Genomic DNA, 14,688 nt, shown 5'->3' with positions numbered 1-14,688 from the left:
TCATTTTCTGCCTTCTCCACAAAGAAGCAGCGTTTAAATGCAGACAGCTTGTGTCGAACGTAATAGAGCTATTCATTAAGAAACTCATTGCGCGAAATAAAATTAGAACTGACAGCTCGTGTACATATACGGTAAGCGAGAATATGAAACCCGGAGGACTTTTTCTTTATTTTGCAATCATATGCAACAGCAGACAATGAAGCTCGAGCGGTATCGAAAAATAACGCTAGTTCCTAAGCCAATTACTGAAATAATCAAGTGAATATAGTTTAAGGCAATTAGTCTTGGCTGCAGGCGGAGAACAATGTACTCTGTCGTTCTTTATGAAAGGGAACATGGAAACGCGTGGCCGCTGTTCTGCAGAGGCCGCCTGCAGCGCCATAAATCTACAGCGAACGAAAACTCGTTCGCTATTGGCGTCATCTCTCTGCGAATAAAATAAGCAGCCACGGCCGGTAGACAAGCGCTCCTTCTGCGATAGCACAACTGGCGAAGCCTGCAGCGCGTCGTTAGCTGCCAACAAATCAAGCGAGGTGTGGGAGCACAGTATACTCGTAAACGCATGAAAACAGAGATGTATAGGCGAGAGGAATGCACTCAGGTGAAGTCGTGATTATGGTTTATCATTCAATGATACATAGTATCATTAAATAATACTTTTTATTATTAGAGGTCCATGCATTCGCCTTGTAGCTCGAACATTTCCATAGGCCACCAATCAATACGTTTCCGAGAAATGGACACGTAGCAATACAGTTATGCAGCGAACGAAGATCAGAATGTTAATTCTTCAGCTTCACCTATGCTATCTCCCCTGCGTTGTGAATAAATATAGAAATGAGAATTTCTCGTGAGACTAGCTCGAGTGAAACCCTTCGACTAAGCTTGCCTGGTCCTAATCCCATTATCGAGCATCTCCGTCTGTCCAATGGTATGAGTGGACATGAAGATTACGTTGGTTGTGATTCCACTCCACTGTGGCTGTGTGTGTACGAAAGTATGTGCAACCCCCCCCCCCCCCCCCGTTACCTGAAAGTCCTGCACTTTTTTCAGACCAATGGTAGCGTTGTTATCAGTTGAGTCGGATGGACCAAGTTCGAGTTGAGGAAGAATTAGAAATACCAAGGCAAAATGGACACTTGAATATGCTGTGAGACGAAAATTTCGGTTGCTCGACCCGTTGCTTGCTGACTTCCTAAGGAAGTATACATATGTACAACCACGCCTTCACCTGAGTGCATCCTTCTCGCTTATACATCTCTACTTTGGTCGAACCGCAACTCGCGTAAGCCGAAAGACAGTGCTTTTACCTGTATACAGTGCTGATGCACCACAATCGATTTGTTCGCTGCAGAAGACGCGCTGCAGGCCGTGCCGGGCGCGCTATCGTGGCAGGAGCGTAAACCATCAACGCTTGTCTACGGGCCACGGCCTGCCTGGAGGCGTGCGCGTGCTTCGACACCAGCCATGACGAACCGTTACTGGTTATTTTGTTCGTCGATAGGTGACGGTAAAAGTGAACATGTTTTTTGTTCGCTCGGTTGATGGCGCTGTAGGCGGCCGCCGCAGAGGGCCGCCCACGCACTCCCGTGTTCCCTTTCATAAAGGAAGACCGTGTACAGGCTGTTTTACCCTTAGGGAAAATCTCGAAGTGCGTGGCATTGTGATGTGGCCAGCGCTGCAACCACGCGTCGTCCACAGCTCGCGCGTTCGCAGACATTTCAGGAGCGTAGTCTTGAACCGCTCGTGTGCTACGGTGGCTATTGCTTGCCACATTGATGGCCAGCGCCCGGATATCATTGTTGGTGAAGGAACCGAGTCGATAGGCTGCGGCGGCTGCATTTCCGATAGAGGCAGAAATGTTGTAGGCCCGTGTGCTCTGATTTGGGTGCACGTTAAAGAACCGCGGGTGGTCGAAATTTCCGGAGCCCTCCACAACGGCGTCTATCATAATCATATGGTGGTTTTGGGACGTTAAACCCCACATATCGATCAATCAACTGAGTTGATAATCTTCACTAACCATTGCGGCGTGACGCGAACCTTTCAGCATTCATTTATGATGATGGGGTGCTACAAGCAGAATTTGGCAGCATATCTTGTTTGCTCTCTTGGAATGCCGTGGTGCTGTGTGCGTTCATGAATATTTCTTCACTGTGTGTGCACCGCAGTACACTTGGACGAGGAAGACATGACAATGAGCGCACAGAGTGCGTTATCTTTGTTTGACTTTGAATAAAGAAAAGCACTGAACAGTAAATGTCGTACTGCTGTGCTGGCTTAACACGATAAAACGAATGGGAACAAGTTCAGGAATGCTTTCGGTGGGGACAGAGCCTGAATGTTTTCCTTTACGACGACATTTTATTACTACATTACTGGCTAGCCGGCACCGAATTGTGGTGTAGTTTTAAAAGCATAGTTAAAAAATCTTAAGTGGCTTCTGTTACCTTCTGGTATACAGGACATGGTAATTAAACCTGGCAAACAAAACAATACTGCTCCTTTAAGCAAGAAAAATGGAAAACGTACGGCAGACGACTACCAGTTAAATTCAGCTCAATCTGAATCTTGTGATTCTCCCCATCGTCAATGACTGGGTCATGCTGCGGCGGAACACATCGCTGACCTTATGCATTCACTCGCGTCTAGAATGAGTGCTATCATACATGAACTTCGAATTTTCATGGGAGCGTTTCGCCGCTGAAACCTATTTCTTTCTTATGGTATCAAATATCATCGATAGTAAGCATGTTCAGGTGATTGTTCTATTTTAAATCATTTCAGAATTCATTGTTTGATTGATATGTGGGGTTTAACGTCCCAAAACCACTATATGATTATGAGAGACGCCGTAGTGGAGGGCTCTGAAAATTTAGACCACCTGGGGTTCTTTAACGTGCACCCAAATCTGAGCACACGCGCCTACAACATTTCCGCCTCCACCGGAAATGCAGCCGCCGCAGCCGGGATTCAAACCCGCGCCCTGCGGGTCAGCAGCCGAGTACCTTAGCCACTAGACCACCGTGGCGGGGCATTTCAGAATTCATTCCCATGTGTTTTGTTGTGTTAAAACCGCGCGGCTTTTCCGCAGTCGCTACTGAGTGCTTTGTTTTATTTAAAGTCAAATAGAGGCAATTCCCGGTGCATGCTCATTATCGTGTCTTCCTCATTCAAGCCTACTGGGATGCTCACACAATGAAGAGAGATTCGCCCCGCCGCGGTGGTCTAGTGTCTAAGGTACTCGGCTGCTGACCCGCAAGTCGCGGGTTCAAATCCCGGCTGCGGCGGCTGCATTTCCGATGGAGGCGGAAATGTCGTAGGCCCGTGTGCTCAGATTTGGGTGCACGTTAACAAACCCCAGGTGGTCAAAATTTTCGGAGCCCTCCACCACGGCGTTTCTCATAATCATGTGGTAGTTTTGGGACGTTAAACCCCACAAATCATGAAAAGAAATTCGTGAGTGCACACAGTACCACGATGTTTCGATAGAGCAAACAAGGTATGCTGTCAAATGCTTTTTCTCGTGTCCCATTATCCCCAATAAAGGCAGAGATGTTAGTATTGCACATAGTTTAGTGCAGAGAAAAGTTCATATTAGGGCAATTTGGTACGGGAGAATCTAAAAAAAAGCGCAGCAACAGGAACACGAAAAAAAAAAAAGCACGCGAAAGTTTGTCGTTCCTTGTTTCTTCGTATCTCGATCTGCGGCGCAAATTTTTCTGAAAATGATTCTTGCAAAATATCGGCCCAGTTCCCGCATTAACAATGATATCCGTGCACTGGCCGACAATGCGGCACACGTCTCGCCGTAGCAGAAGACGTGATTTAACTCTACACCTTTGAAGCGTCTGCGCATGTGTAAGCTGCTATCGGCGCGTGATAGCAGCGCTAGTCCCATCACGATGCCATGCGCTCCAAGATTTCTGCAAAGTATGCAACACCCTGTACATGCTCACAGCTTGAGTTTGGTGTTTTAGCAATTACGCTGAGGCCACAAGTGCAAATTTGAGTGCGTGCCATTGTGTAACAATATTCGTGTTGTTTACGGGTGCATTAATGATTCTACATGCGTATTTTTTTACTTGGGTATCTTGCTACGTGATTTTCAAGTTTTACTTCAAGTGTCTAATTTTTTAGAAGTCTTTGTAACATCGGTCTTCAGCGTTCACAAATTAAAACTGGATCACTGGAAATAAATTACCACTGGAGTGGCTATTATACGGAAGCATGGCAACGCCAGATTCAATACCTTCAATTAACAATAACATTGAAATGTATATCATGCGATACTGGCCTGCATAAGGTGGCCGAGCCAGCCGTCTCGCTTGCACCCCGATTTTCGTCCTGAATGGTTGCTCTCCCCCTTCTCTCTGTGAACAAACACTCCCATAATAGACAAATTGCGAGAATAGCGATTTGTCTATTATGGGAGTGTTTATGCAGCTTGTTCGCACAATATAAGAAGTGAAGCCTTCACAATATCTGTACTTGGTGATGCCGAATCATTATTTTACACTATTGTCTTTATTACGAGACACTCACCTGCGCCCACTTGTCCCTTGGTGTACTTCGATATCTTCTTTACAGGAACCGTCTCAGATTCTAGCAGACTCCTGAAGTCTAACCCAACAGATTCCGCCATGTGCATAGTAGCTGCGGTAAAGAAGTGTCCGGTCACATTATGTTGTGCAAAACAACTGGACGATTATTTATTGCGTAAGTATCTTGATTAACTACGCATTGTCTACCATAGCAGCGTCCTTGATCATTTTTGTAGCCAACGGAGAGATGTTAAAAACAATAGTTGGTGAAGAGTGCTAGCACCTGCGCAAAACCTGTGCTTTTTGCATCATTCTTCGTGATTTTTCAAGGAACGCTGAGGTGAAGCAATAAATCAGCTTAGTTTGATATACTGTACTCTGAGACTCAAATACCGGTAATTTAACCATTATATATTTATTTAAAGGGAAGAAAATCAATGTCAATGCTTAATATTTTAAAATTTCTCATTGAAATCAACACACGTGACGCGACGAACTGAATATTGTATATGTCGTAGTTTGAGCCCTGGCTCAATAATATTTCTTGAAACTTCATATGTTAGGCCTCTGAGACTCCCACTCATCAATGTACTTGAATTTTACCGATTTGGAACTACGTATGACATTACAGATGCAGTCAAAATATGTGGCGTCACCCCGTTTGGCTCACAAATTTCAAGGTGGCGTCACCACCCACATTTCTTTTTAGTATATTTTCACGCTTGCCAAGCGTCTTCTCGTGGTAAGAGTGGTGTTTTCAGCGGTAAATTTTTGACATGTAATATACAAATACACGATAAACCATCTTTCTCTTCGGTGTCCTTAAAACTCAATCGCGAGATATTTATCTTCGTCTGTCGAGCATTTTACTAAACGTAGGCAGGAATATTTTCAAAATTTTTTCGCGAGCCTCCGATATTGCACGAGAATATTGAAGCAAGAGCTAAGGTGCCATTCAGCGACCGCATTTTTGTTTCACCCTCTCTTTCTCTAATAACCCCTAGACTCGATCCGAAAAGTTTGTCTACGTCCCTGCCGCAGCCTACATGAGGCAGCGAGCGCTAGAGACGTCGTCGTCAAGTTGTTTCGCTGTGTTAGGACCTTATTTGTATATTTCGAGTGCTGTTGTTTACTCTTTGTCATTCAGACATATCATCATCATTTGTAGAACTTCCTCATCTGTATATAGCATCCTAACGTGTGCGAGCCTGAGCTCGACTCGAAGAAAGCCGTGCCTCACAAGTGGCGGAGGTGCTTCTCGATCCCCCAGTCTTCTCGAACGCTTTTACTGGAGCTATGCTGGGGTCACCGCTGACTACCACTTGTCATGGCCACTCCAGACATTGCTGGATCGTCTGCCTCACAATATGATTTCGTATGTATAAAACCTGTCGAGTCATGTCGTATATCAAACACAATACACAACTTGACAATAAATGCTCAAAATTTATTCTCTGATTTTGGGTCGAATCGCGATTAGCTACAAACAAGTCGATGTTTTGCCACGGCTTTTATGTGCATGAGCAACGTAATGATGCACTAAGAAAGTGAAGGATAGGGGCAGGGATGCAATGTTGCCGGGTTTCACTCGGAGCGCTTCATGATGCTTCTATATCCACTTCGAGTGGACAGCCACATCTTCTTACTAATCATTAGCACTTATGAATGCCCTGAAGGCACCATCAACGACCTCACTACCTTCCTTCTTCACACGACTGGACTATGCCATTCTGCGGACACACGCATAACAATTGGGAAGCTGCATGTAAAAGCCCTTTCAGTGTAAACATGTATTGATATCTATTCGCGATAACACTAAGTATTCAGTTCAAGCAATCTCGAGTAGCACTATGCTTTTGCTCAAAACATAAGATATAGTTATCCAAATGTGATTGACATCTAGATGAGCCCTACCGTGTGTGAAGATGGATGCAAGTATACATCTTTCTGTGAGTCTCTAAGGATGTGTCGCAACAGTTGATGGCATAATTATATTCACAGTCAAACCTTTAAAAATTATTAGTAGAACGGTTCACTTCATATTCAAGCACAATAGTGTGGACATGCTTACACCCTTTAAAAGAACTGTATGCTGCATCTTGACATATAAGTGAAGTGAAAAAGATGACACACATGAAGCTAATTTCTTCTACTCCAATGAGCTTATTGCCTCACAAATCGACTGCCACAAAAGTTTTAAAATTCGTCAATTACGAACAGAGTTACACGGCGCGTAGCGTGCCATGCACGTACCGTGTAATGCCGTGACGGCATCACGCAGCCGCTGCGAGAGGCCGTCACGTGCCTGCGTGAGCTTACGATCATACTGAAAGTACGCTGCGTGTCTGAAGAGAAAAAAAAAACAAAGTGCTCAAGGTTATGACACGCGCTGACGAATGGACAGATGTTCTAGCATCATTGCCCCCCCCCCCCCCCCCCCATACGCCAAACTTACTTAGCTTTCAGCTTGTTCGCCGGTACGAAAGGAGAAAAAAGCGCTTGAAGCATGCGACAAATTCATGTAGCTCTACTGAGAGATTTTTTAAGTTTTTGCGGCAGTAGATTCGTGATGCAATAAGCTCTTCAAATGACACCACTGAATGATTACTTGAAAAATTGTTTCAGTGTCACCTGTAGGGTGAAGCAATGAGTGCAATAGCAAGAAGTTGTGATGTTATACCAAATGAAGCCTGGCAGTCAGCTCTTTAGGATCCGTTTACACGCAGCTCAACCACAATTGGTGTAAGAAAATATGACCCCTCCAGGGAAACTTCCCGCACAGTCTCTTCGCGTTGAGAGTGCAGCACGTAGAAGGGTGTACTAGCCGCCCGCTCATGGCTGCCGAAATAGCGAGATAGCACGCGCGCCAGCGGTGGTGACCATGCCCTCAAAATCAAAATTAAAAGTTACTGCCCGGATGACTTCTACCTCCCCCCCAACCCCGCATCTTTTTGTGCTCGTTAAATATGGGATTGGCCTTTTCTCTCTGCTTTAATGGCAGGCCTTAGACATTATACGGGACATGATGGTGACAGTGACAACAAAAACCCGTCGCAGAGTCCACATAAAAGAGTAAAAATGCCCTAGGGTCCCCTTATTCCGCCAGCGCTGTATCACTGCAGGTTTAATATTTTTTCATGCTGACGCATGAAGCTCGATGAAATTACCCAAGCTGGGCGAGTCAATAAAAAAACATATCACCCTTTCTTGTTCCGACCTTAGAAACGCTATTTCTGCGAAGTTCTTCGAGGGGATTTGAGCTCATTTTTCAAGTATTCACCTAATGACCCTCAGTATCGGAGTTTATTGCCTCACGAATCAATTGCCGCAAGACTTTCTTGAATATATCAAACGGAGTGAAGTTGCCGATATTTGTCATGTGCTTTTCTTTCTTCTCACGTTAGAACGAGTGCACTGAAGGTGACACAAGGGGAGAGGGGGTGGCGGATGCAACGGGGGAATAAAGTGACGTCAGCGCGCCTCATGGGCTTGAGCACGCAGGATGAAACACGATGCTTCTGTCCCGTGTGGCTAATCAGTAGCGTCAGCAGACAACGGAGCATGGCGCTGGCACGTGGCAGCACCACGTCGCAAGGAGTGCATCTGATCCAAACAACGTTCGAGCACAATGTACATAGTCCAATGTAGTTTTCAATCAATTAATTGATAAAGTGGCTGATTGGTCTAGTTGGTTTAGCATACTTACAGTTTAACAGCGCGAAAAAATACACGGCGGACAAGAAAGAATGGGACAAGCGCTTGTCCCGTCCTTTTCCTGTCCACCGTGTATTTTTTTGCGCTGTTAAACTTTAAGCAATAAATTCATTTTGTCGGCTCTTAGTCAGTTCGCCCCAGGATCAGACTCACTCCTTAGTGTGAATAGGCGGACGGTAACACGTATATGTACGCAGCGCCAGTTCGTTTTAAGCAATTTGAGACAATTTTCAGCGAATAAAACGCGTTTCCGGCAGCTTACGTTAAATATGTACACCCTTTATCTCCTATTTATTGTACTAAGCCCGCCAGACGATACTAATAATTGAGAGAAAAGCGCAATCTCCATAGGAATGGAATGGTTGTCTTTGGGGACAAACTGTGTTTTCGCATCGTATTTGACTTATTTTAATTTTATTTGACTTGTCTAGCTTTTGTTCCGCTTGCTACTCTACACAAGCGCTGTTGGGCGACTGAACTAATTGTATATTTACTTCTGGCTAGTATGGCTACGAGGAAAAAATACCACCGCCATATCCACAAAGTGAATCACGCTTTGGAGTTTCACGGGGTGTTTTTTTTTTTTTTTTTTGGAGAGACCATTTATGTAGGAAGGCTTGTTAACAAGCCGGCGCTTGATGTGTACGTCGAAAGTGGCTTTCTCGGGCACGTTCCGCGGTCGGCACTGCACAGTGTTGACAACGTCGATCGGCGCCTTGACCACCTGCCCCTTTATAGCATACTGACCGCTGCTAGCAGTCAAATGTCTAACACAGTTACGCTCATAGAGGTTGTTAAAGAAAAAAATGAAGAAAAAAGCGTGGAATTGTTACAGTCTTTCAATACGAAGGCACCTTCACGGTTCCGTGCGGGTATGGGGGGGGGGGGGAGTGAAAAAAGGAGAAAAGAATGAGAGGAGGAAGAACGCATTCAACACTGTGGCGCGCTGCAGCGCAATAACACTCAAAATAGGCAGACATGAAGCTATCATGCATTCTTCAATGTGGTTGAGAGCAGGCAGGTGAGGGCCGGAGCTTGGGAGGACATCGGTACTCGTGCGCAACATTCATCGTAGGAACTTGTCACGTGCTACCATGCCTACAAAGCGACAAGAACGGAGTGGACGTAGACGCACGAAGGTGAGTGCGTGGGTCATCGAAAACCGATGGACGGATGGATGGATGGATATGGCTGTATCCGTTAGACCGGGCGGTGGCTAGCGCTACCAAGCCGTAATAGTTAATGAACCAAAAACTAGATTTATTTTTTTTCTTAAATAGTGAGGTTGAGGATTCGTAGTTTGCAGTGAAGCGTTCAATTTTCACTCGTGCTTTGACTTTAGCCACAAATCAGATAACCTCCTTCTAGTTAATTCTACCCGCTTGAAATCCATTTTGCCTTCCCTGTCACTAAACCCCAGTGCTTTGAAAAACTCTGCGCCATCATCCTGAACTATAGGGTGAAGCCCTTTACAGAACATTATCAGGTGTTCAGCAGTTTCTTCTTCCTCTTCAGACGCACTGCACACCGTGTCTACCCCTTTGTATTTGGCCCGATATATCTAGGTTCACAATATTCCCGTCCTGGCCTCAAACAGTAGAGAACTACCCCGAGTATTATCATAAATCCCTTCCTTGGCGATTTCCAGCTTAAAAGTTCGATAGATCTCTAGCGCGGACTTCTTAATCATGCCAGTTCTCCACATATTGGTCTCAGCTTCCTTCACCTTCTTCTTAACCGATAATTCTTTTCGGTTTGGCCCCCTGCTGTTTTCCAAGTATTCACCGGTCAATTTTTTGGTTCGCTTCCTCCATTTTGTATCGACATTCTTCATGTACAAGTAGCTGAATCCCTTCCTAGCCCAACGTTCCTCCCCCATTTCTCTCAATCGCTTCTCAAATTTTATCTTGCTGCTAGCTTCCCTGCCCTCAAGTAATGTGCATCCCATATCACCTTGTACTCCCTGATTTGGTGTATTCCCGTGAGCTCTTAAGGCAAGCCTACCTATTCCAAGTTCCTTAATTACTAATCTTGCTTCAACTTCTGATCTCATGCACAAGACCGCATTGCCGAACGTCAGACCCGGAACCATGACCCCTTTCCATATTCCTCTCACAACATCATATCTATTGTAATTCCACAGTGCCCTGTTTTTCATTACCGCTGCATTCCTGTTACCTTTAGTACGACGATTTGGGTGGCAGCACGCTCTCTAGTGAGCATGAATCACCAGAGAGGTGACGGGAGTGGTGATCGGAGAAGTGTATACCGTTGTGACTGGGGGACTTCGTCGGCCCTCGGAGCCATACAAGGGTCAGGGCCAAGATGAACCGAGGAGACGGAGCTGAAAACTAGAACGTTTATTTACAGTGTTTTTATGATTCGGTAGCGTGACCAAAAAGAAAACGCGCACTCGAGTGTCTTAGCACTCACGTTTTATATCATCTGTCTTCCCAAGATTCCCCGTGAGGGACGACAATAAAGTCCAGGACCCTCGAATGGAATCGTCCTCTTTCACTGCCTTCACGAATCAATCGTCTTTCACTGCTCTCACGAAAAGGTGAATTCACAGACCTCTCCCAGGAAAGGGGCAAAGGCACGCATAGTTTGTCGCCCAAGGAGGGGGCAGTAGACAAAACGCTAAGTGATAGCATGGCACCGCTGGCACAATGCGATGACCTGTAACCCCCCCCCCCCCCCCCCCCCACACACACACACACAAAGTCGACCCATCCGGTTCGGCTAGTTTCAAAGTTGACTCATCAAGGAAGCATTGCTGTCTGGCAGGCCTTGATGCACAGGAAATGAACTCGCGAAAGGTCCTTGGAATGCGAGAAACGTCACCGAAGACGGTTCTTCGGCACTCGGCATATTGTCAGGTGCATTCCGACGATTCCAACAACGCAGAGGGGAGCAGTCTAACTAGGAAGCCCAGACAGCAAAACAGCCCTTTCCAGGTAATCCGTTGGCTGAGCGGGAACAAAGGGCTTCAGGTGAGCCGATGGACGTAAAAAATTCGCTTTGCTGTCGCTTTCTGGACACCTCCAGAAGCGCGGCAATGTCGACATCCTTCCATGCGTCCAAGTGGTGCCAAGACACGGATGCCAATCTTAAGAATACTGGCAACACTGGTGTACACACCAGCAACCATCGTGCCAGACACGAGCAAGAAAGCTTGCCAAGTAAGCTTTTAAAAAATAATTAACACCTGTATTTTTTATTGTCGCGATGAGTTCAAACAAAACTTTGTTGCATAAATACGTATCCGCTTAATTAGCTTGTTCAGTCCTCCATGAAATGTAGAACAGTTTATAAGTTTATTCAGGAAAGCTACGTGACAGACAATGCTTTAGGAATGCGGAGATGTTTCCTGTGCAAGAGCTTCCTTTTATCCAGTAACTGTATAGAAAGGTAACAGTTCAGCAAAGAGGAACTTTGGGGTATTACGTGCATGACAGTGATGCATCTAAAGTCTGGTTATTTCGTGGAAAAAGGGTATATGTTTTCTTCAAGCAAATAGTGTTAACTGACCTCCAATTTATAACAGTGCTTTGCAAAAGCTCATGTTATAATAGAACTAAAAACGCTGAGATAATGTCTGCCGAAACAATGATACTATTGTCAGACACGTCGTTCAGATTAATTTTCATCACCTGGGTTCTTTAACGCATGCATATATCTAAGTACACCGGTGTTTTGTATTAGTTGCGTGCCACCACTGGCAACTTTTCCATTTCACTTGCGTGTCATACATAGTTATGAAGTACTGCGTTCTATTTCCTGCTCTTTTTAAGGGATAGTTCAATTACCGAAATATAACGCTGCACTAGCGAGAAGAATCGCCGTGTAGAACCAGGTACGCACAATAAAAGGACGTTTTTGGCACAACTAAGGCTCGTCACGTAACAGATAAACAACAGTCCAACAAATATAGAAAAGTTACGGATATTACAAGGACGGTGCAATACATACCAGCATTTTCGAGCTCTGCTAATTTAGGAACATAATCCTCAGCTGCTTGCTTAGAGCTGAACACTCCGATTGCTTCAAGCCGACTCATGTAGTATTCCGCCAGAGTGTTTTTTTCAACGAGACTTTTCCTTTCCTTGTGCCAGAGAATTTCTTCTGAAGCGACTGAAATCTAAAAGGTTTGAGGTTGTCAATTCTCTGATTTCATATAGGCAACACACAAAACAATCAAAATAGCCGTAAATATTGAATGCCACAAGGTAAATTAATTAACTCTTTGTAGTTTCGCCGATATATTTCACATGTTCTAAAAACCGGGTGAGGTATATTATACATATAAACCCCAAAGAAACAGTATAAAACAAATGTTATCAAAATAAACAAGTATTTAGCTGAAAAAAAGCGTGGCACGTATTTCCTACTGGTTAAGGAAGGTATACCAGCATGCGGCCACATTATCAAGTATGTGGGATTAAACAGCCGAAACAAGTGGTGTAAAGGAGCACGCCTGACGTTCTGCAGCGCCAAATTACGTGCACCTCATTTCCAGCAGTAGGACAGCAGCTGCAGATGCGCCTGACAAGCCATCGTAGCACTGTGGTCTGTACCTGTGAAACTCGCTTGACCACTCACAGCTTTTTTTTTTTTTTTGCACATTAGTCGTCTCTTTCTTCGTCGTCGATAAGGGCCGAGTACTGATATCCTCCTTGGATATCAGCCAAGTTTTCTTGAGGTACATGATATCAAGAAAGTTTTCACCACAGACCATTATCCTGAATTAGGCTTAGCGAAGAACACGTTGATTTCGCATACGATTGTGTTTCAATGTGCTGAACATATGCACGTATGCAGGTTTTAGTGTTACTGCTGCCACGTGGGGACTTTCAGGCACAATCAAGCTGTATAGGGCAACTTTTCGCCTTTAGGACCCCCGGCAACTTCGTTAGAATATAAAAACATTTCTTTCTGATATATGATGCATTCATTGGTCGACTTACTGCACAGTTGTAAAAAAAAAACACATGTTGACAGGGAGCTGAAATCACTGATCTAGAAAACCAAAAAAAAAGTGAAAATGACCTGGAATTTCGAATAACCAGTTTCTCGTTCTTTTTATACCTGACAACAAAATTCAGATGCTGCCACAAAAAATGAAACGAATCTCAACGGTATAGCTGCACAACTGCCACGTTCTGAAACCGCATAAAACAATTTTTTCTCAAGCTGCCTGTACACTTACTTAAGGTAGCAGCCACTTAGCGTTGGGTTAATTTCAACAAAAAATTTTGAAGAATTTTTTTTCTGTTGAAATAAAAGGGGGACGTATGTGTCTCGCTGACGCACAGAGGTTTAAATGAGTGTCTAATATTTAATCCTGCATAATTTTCAGAATGAGTACACTTCTGTAACTGTATCCTCCTCATTTGCAAAAGTAAACCAATGAAAATTTCTTTTATATGATTATTTTTTACTCCTTGCCGTCAAAAAGAATTGTAGAAATATTTTGAGTTTGAAAAATTGAACGGTTGTCTCAAAATGTGTGCATGATGCCCATTTGCGTACATCTGACCTCTCGAAGTCTCTGAGATTGAGTGCAACAAAAATGTCAAACTGAAATGACTTTCAACATGATCTACAAAGGGTTCATGTTTAAAGGAATGCACTATAGATAAAAGCTTTCACTTATCACTAGGACGCAGCCGAGCGCTCGTGCAGTACCCAGTCATTTTCGCTCGCTCGTATCGCGAATATGACTACATCTTTTCCCGCTCACTTAATCCAAGTGCCATTTTAAATAATCCACACGCCATTGAAATAATCTGAGCGCCAAGCAACTTAATTCATGCACGAAACATTTAATCCAAGCGCCAACTCAATTAGGCCGTGTGTCAGTTAATTTAATATAAGTGCCACCATGTTTAATCCTATTGCCAATGTCTTTATTTCAGGTGTCAGTCAGTTTATTCCATGCACAAAATGCGAAATACGGTGCGTAAAAACGGCAGTACGATTGAAATGCAGTTCCTACAATTATATAAAATAATAGCGGCAGAGTAGAACGAATCATTACTGTTTGCATTCGCCGCCAGCGTTTGTGAAAAAAATTACTGCCATTGTTTGCTTGAGAAGTGTTTGTACTTTGCGATGTACATGTTTGTAGATGACTGCGGCCCAGGTGAAATCATTTTAATGGCAACAAAAGAAAAAGCAGTAACATGTTAACGAATATTTCATGTTCGTCACCAAAGCTCATAAATGAATTCGTATAGCATTATATGCCCGGGACAGGTCACGTAATGCGAAGAACAAACAATGGTTATTAGAGTGCCGGAATGCATACCAAATATGGAAAACCTAGCCATACGCAGCGATGGGTCAAAAACAGGTATGTAATAAAGAAATCAGGAGGCCCCCACAGTGCCAAGCTAATTAGAGACCATTCGTAGAATTTTTCGTCCTG

General features: G+C 44.3%; 1 protein-coding gene across 1 annotated transcript in view; it reads right to left on the bottom strand.

Annotated features, from left to right (window-relative positions):
• LOC142777073 (neprilysin-1-like) overlaps nucleotides 1-14,688 on the bottom strand; it is a 179,580-nt gene that overhangs the window by 133,273 nt on the left and 31,619 nt on the right. The window contains exons 3-4 of the mRNA XM_075881372.1: nucleotides 12,231-12,399; nucleotides 4,546-4,656 (exon numbers count right to left, since the gene is read on the bottom strand). Of these exons, the coding sequence (XP_075737487.1) occupies nucleotides 4,546-4,656; nucleotides 12,231-12,399 (280 nt within the window). The remainder of the gene's footprint in view (nucleotides 1-4,545; nucleotides 4,657-12,230; nucleotides 12,400-14,688) is intronic.

Source organism: Rhipicephalus microplus, chromosome X (assembly GCF_043290135.1).
Source record: "Rhipicephalus microplus isolate Deutch F79 chromosome X, USDA_Rmic, whole genome shotgun sequence".
NCBI classification, from domain to species: domain Eukaryota; kingdom Metazoa; phylum Arthropoda; class Arachnida; order Ixodida; family Ixodidae; genus Rhipicephalus; species Rhipicephalus microplus.
Note: the sequence above shows the minus strand (reverse complement) of the source record. Positions and strands in the feature narration are given on the sequence as shown.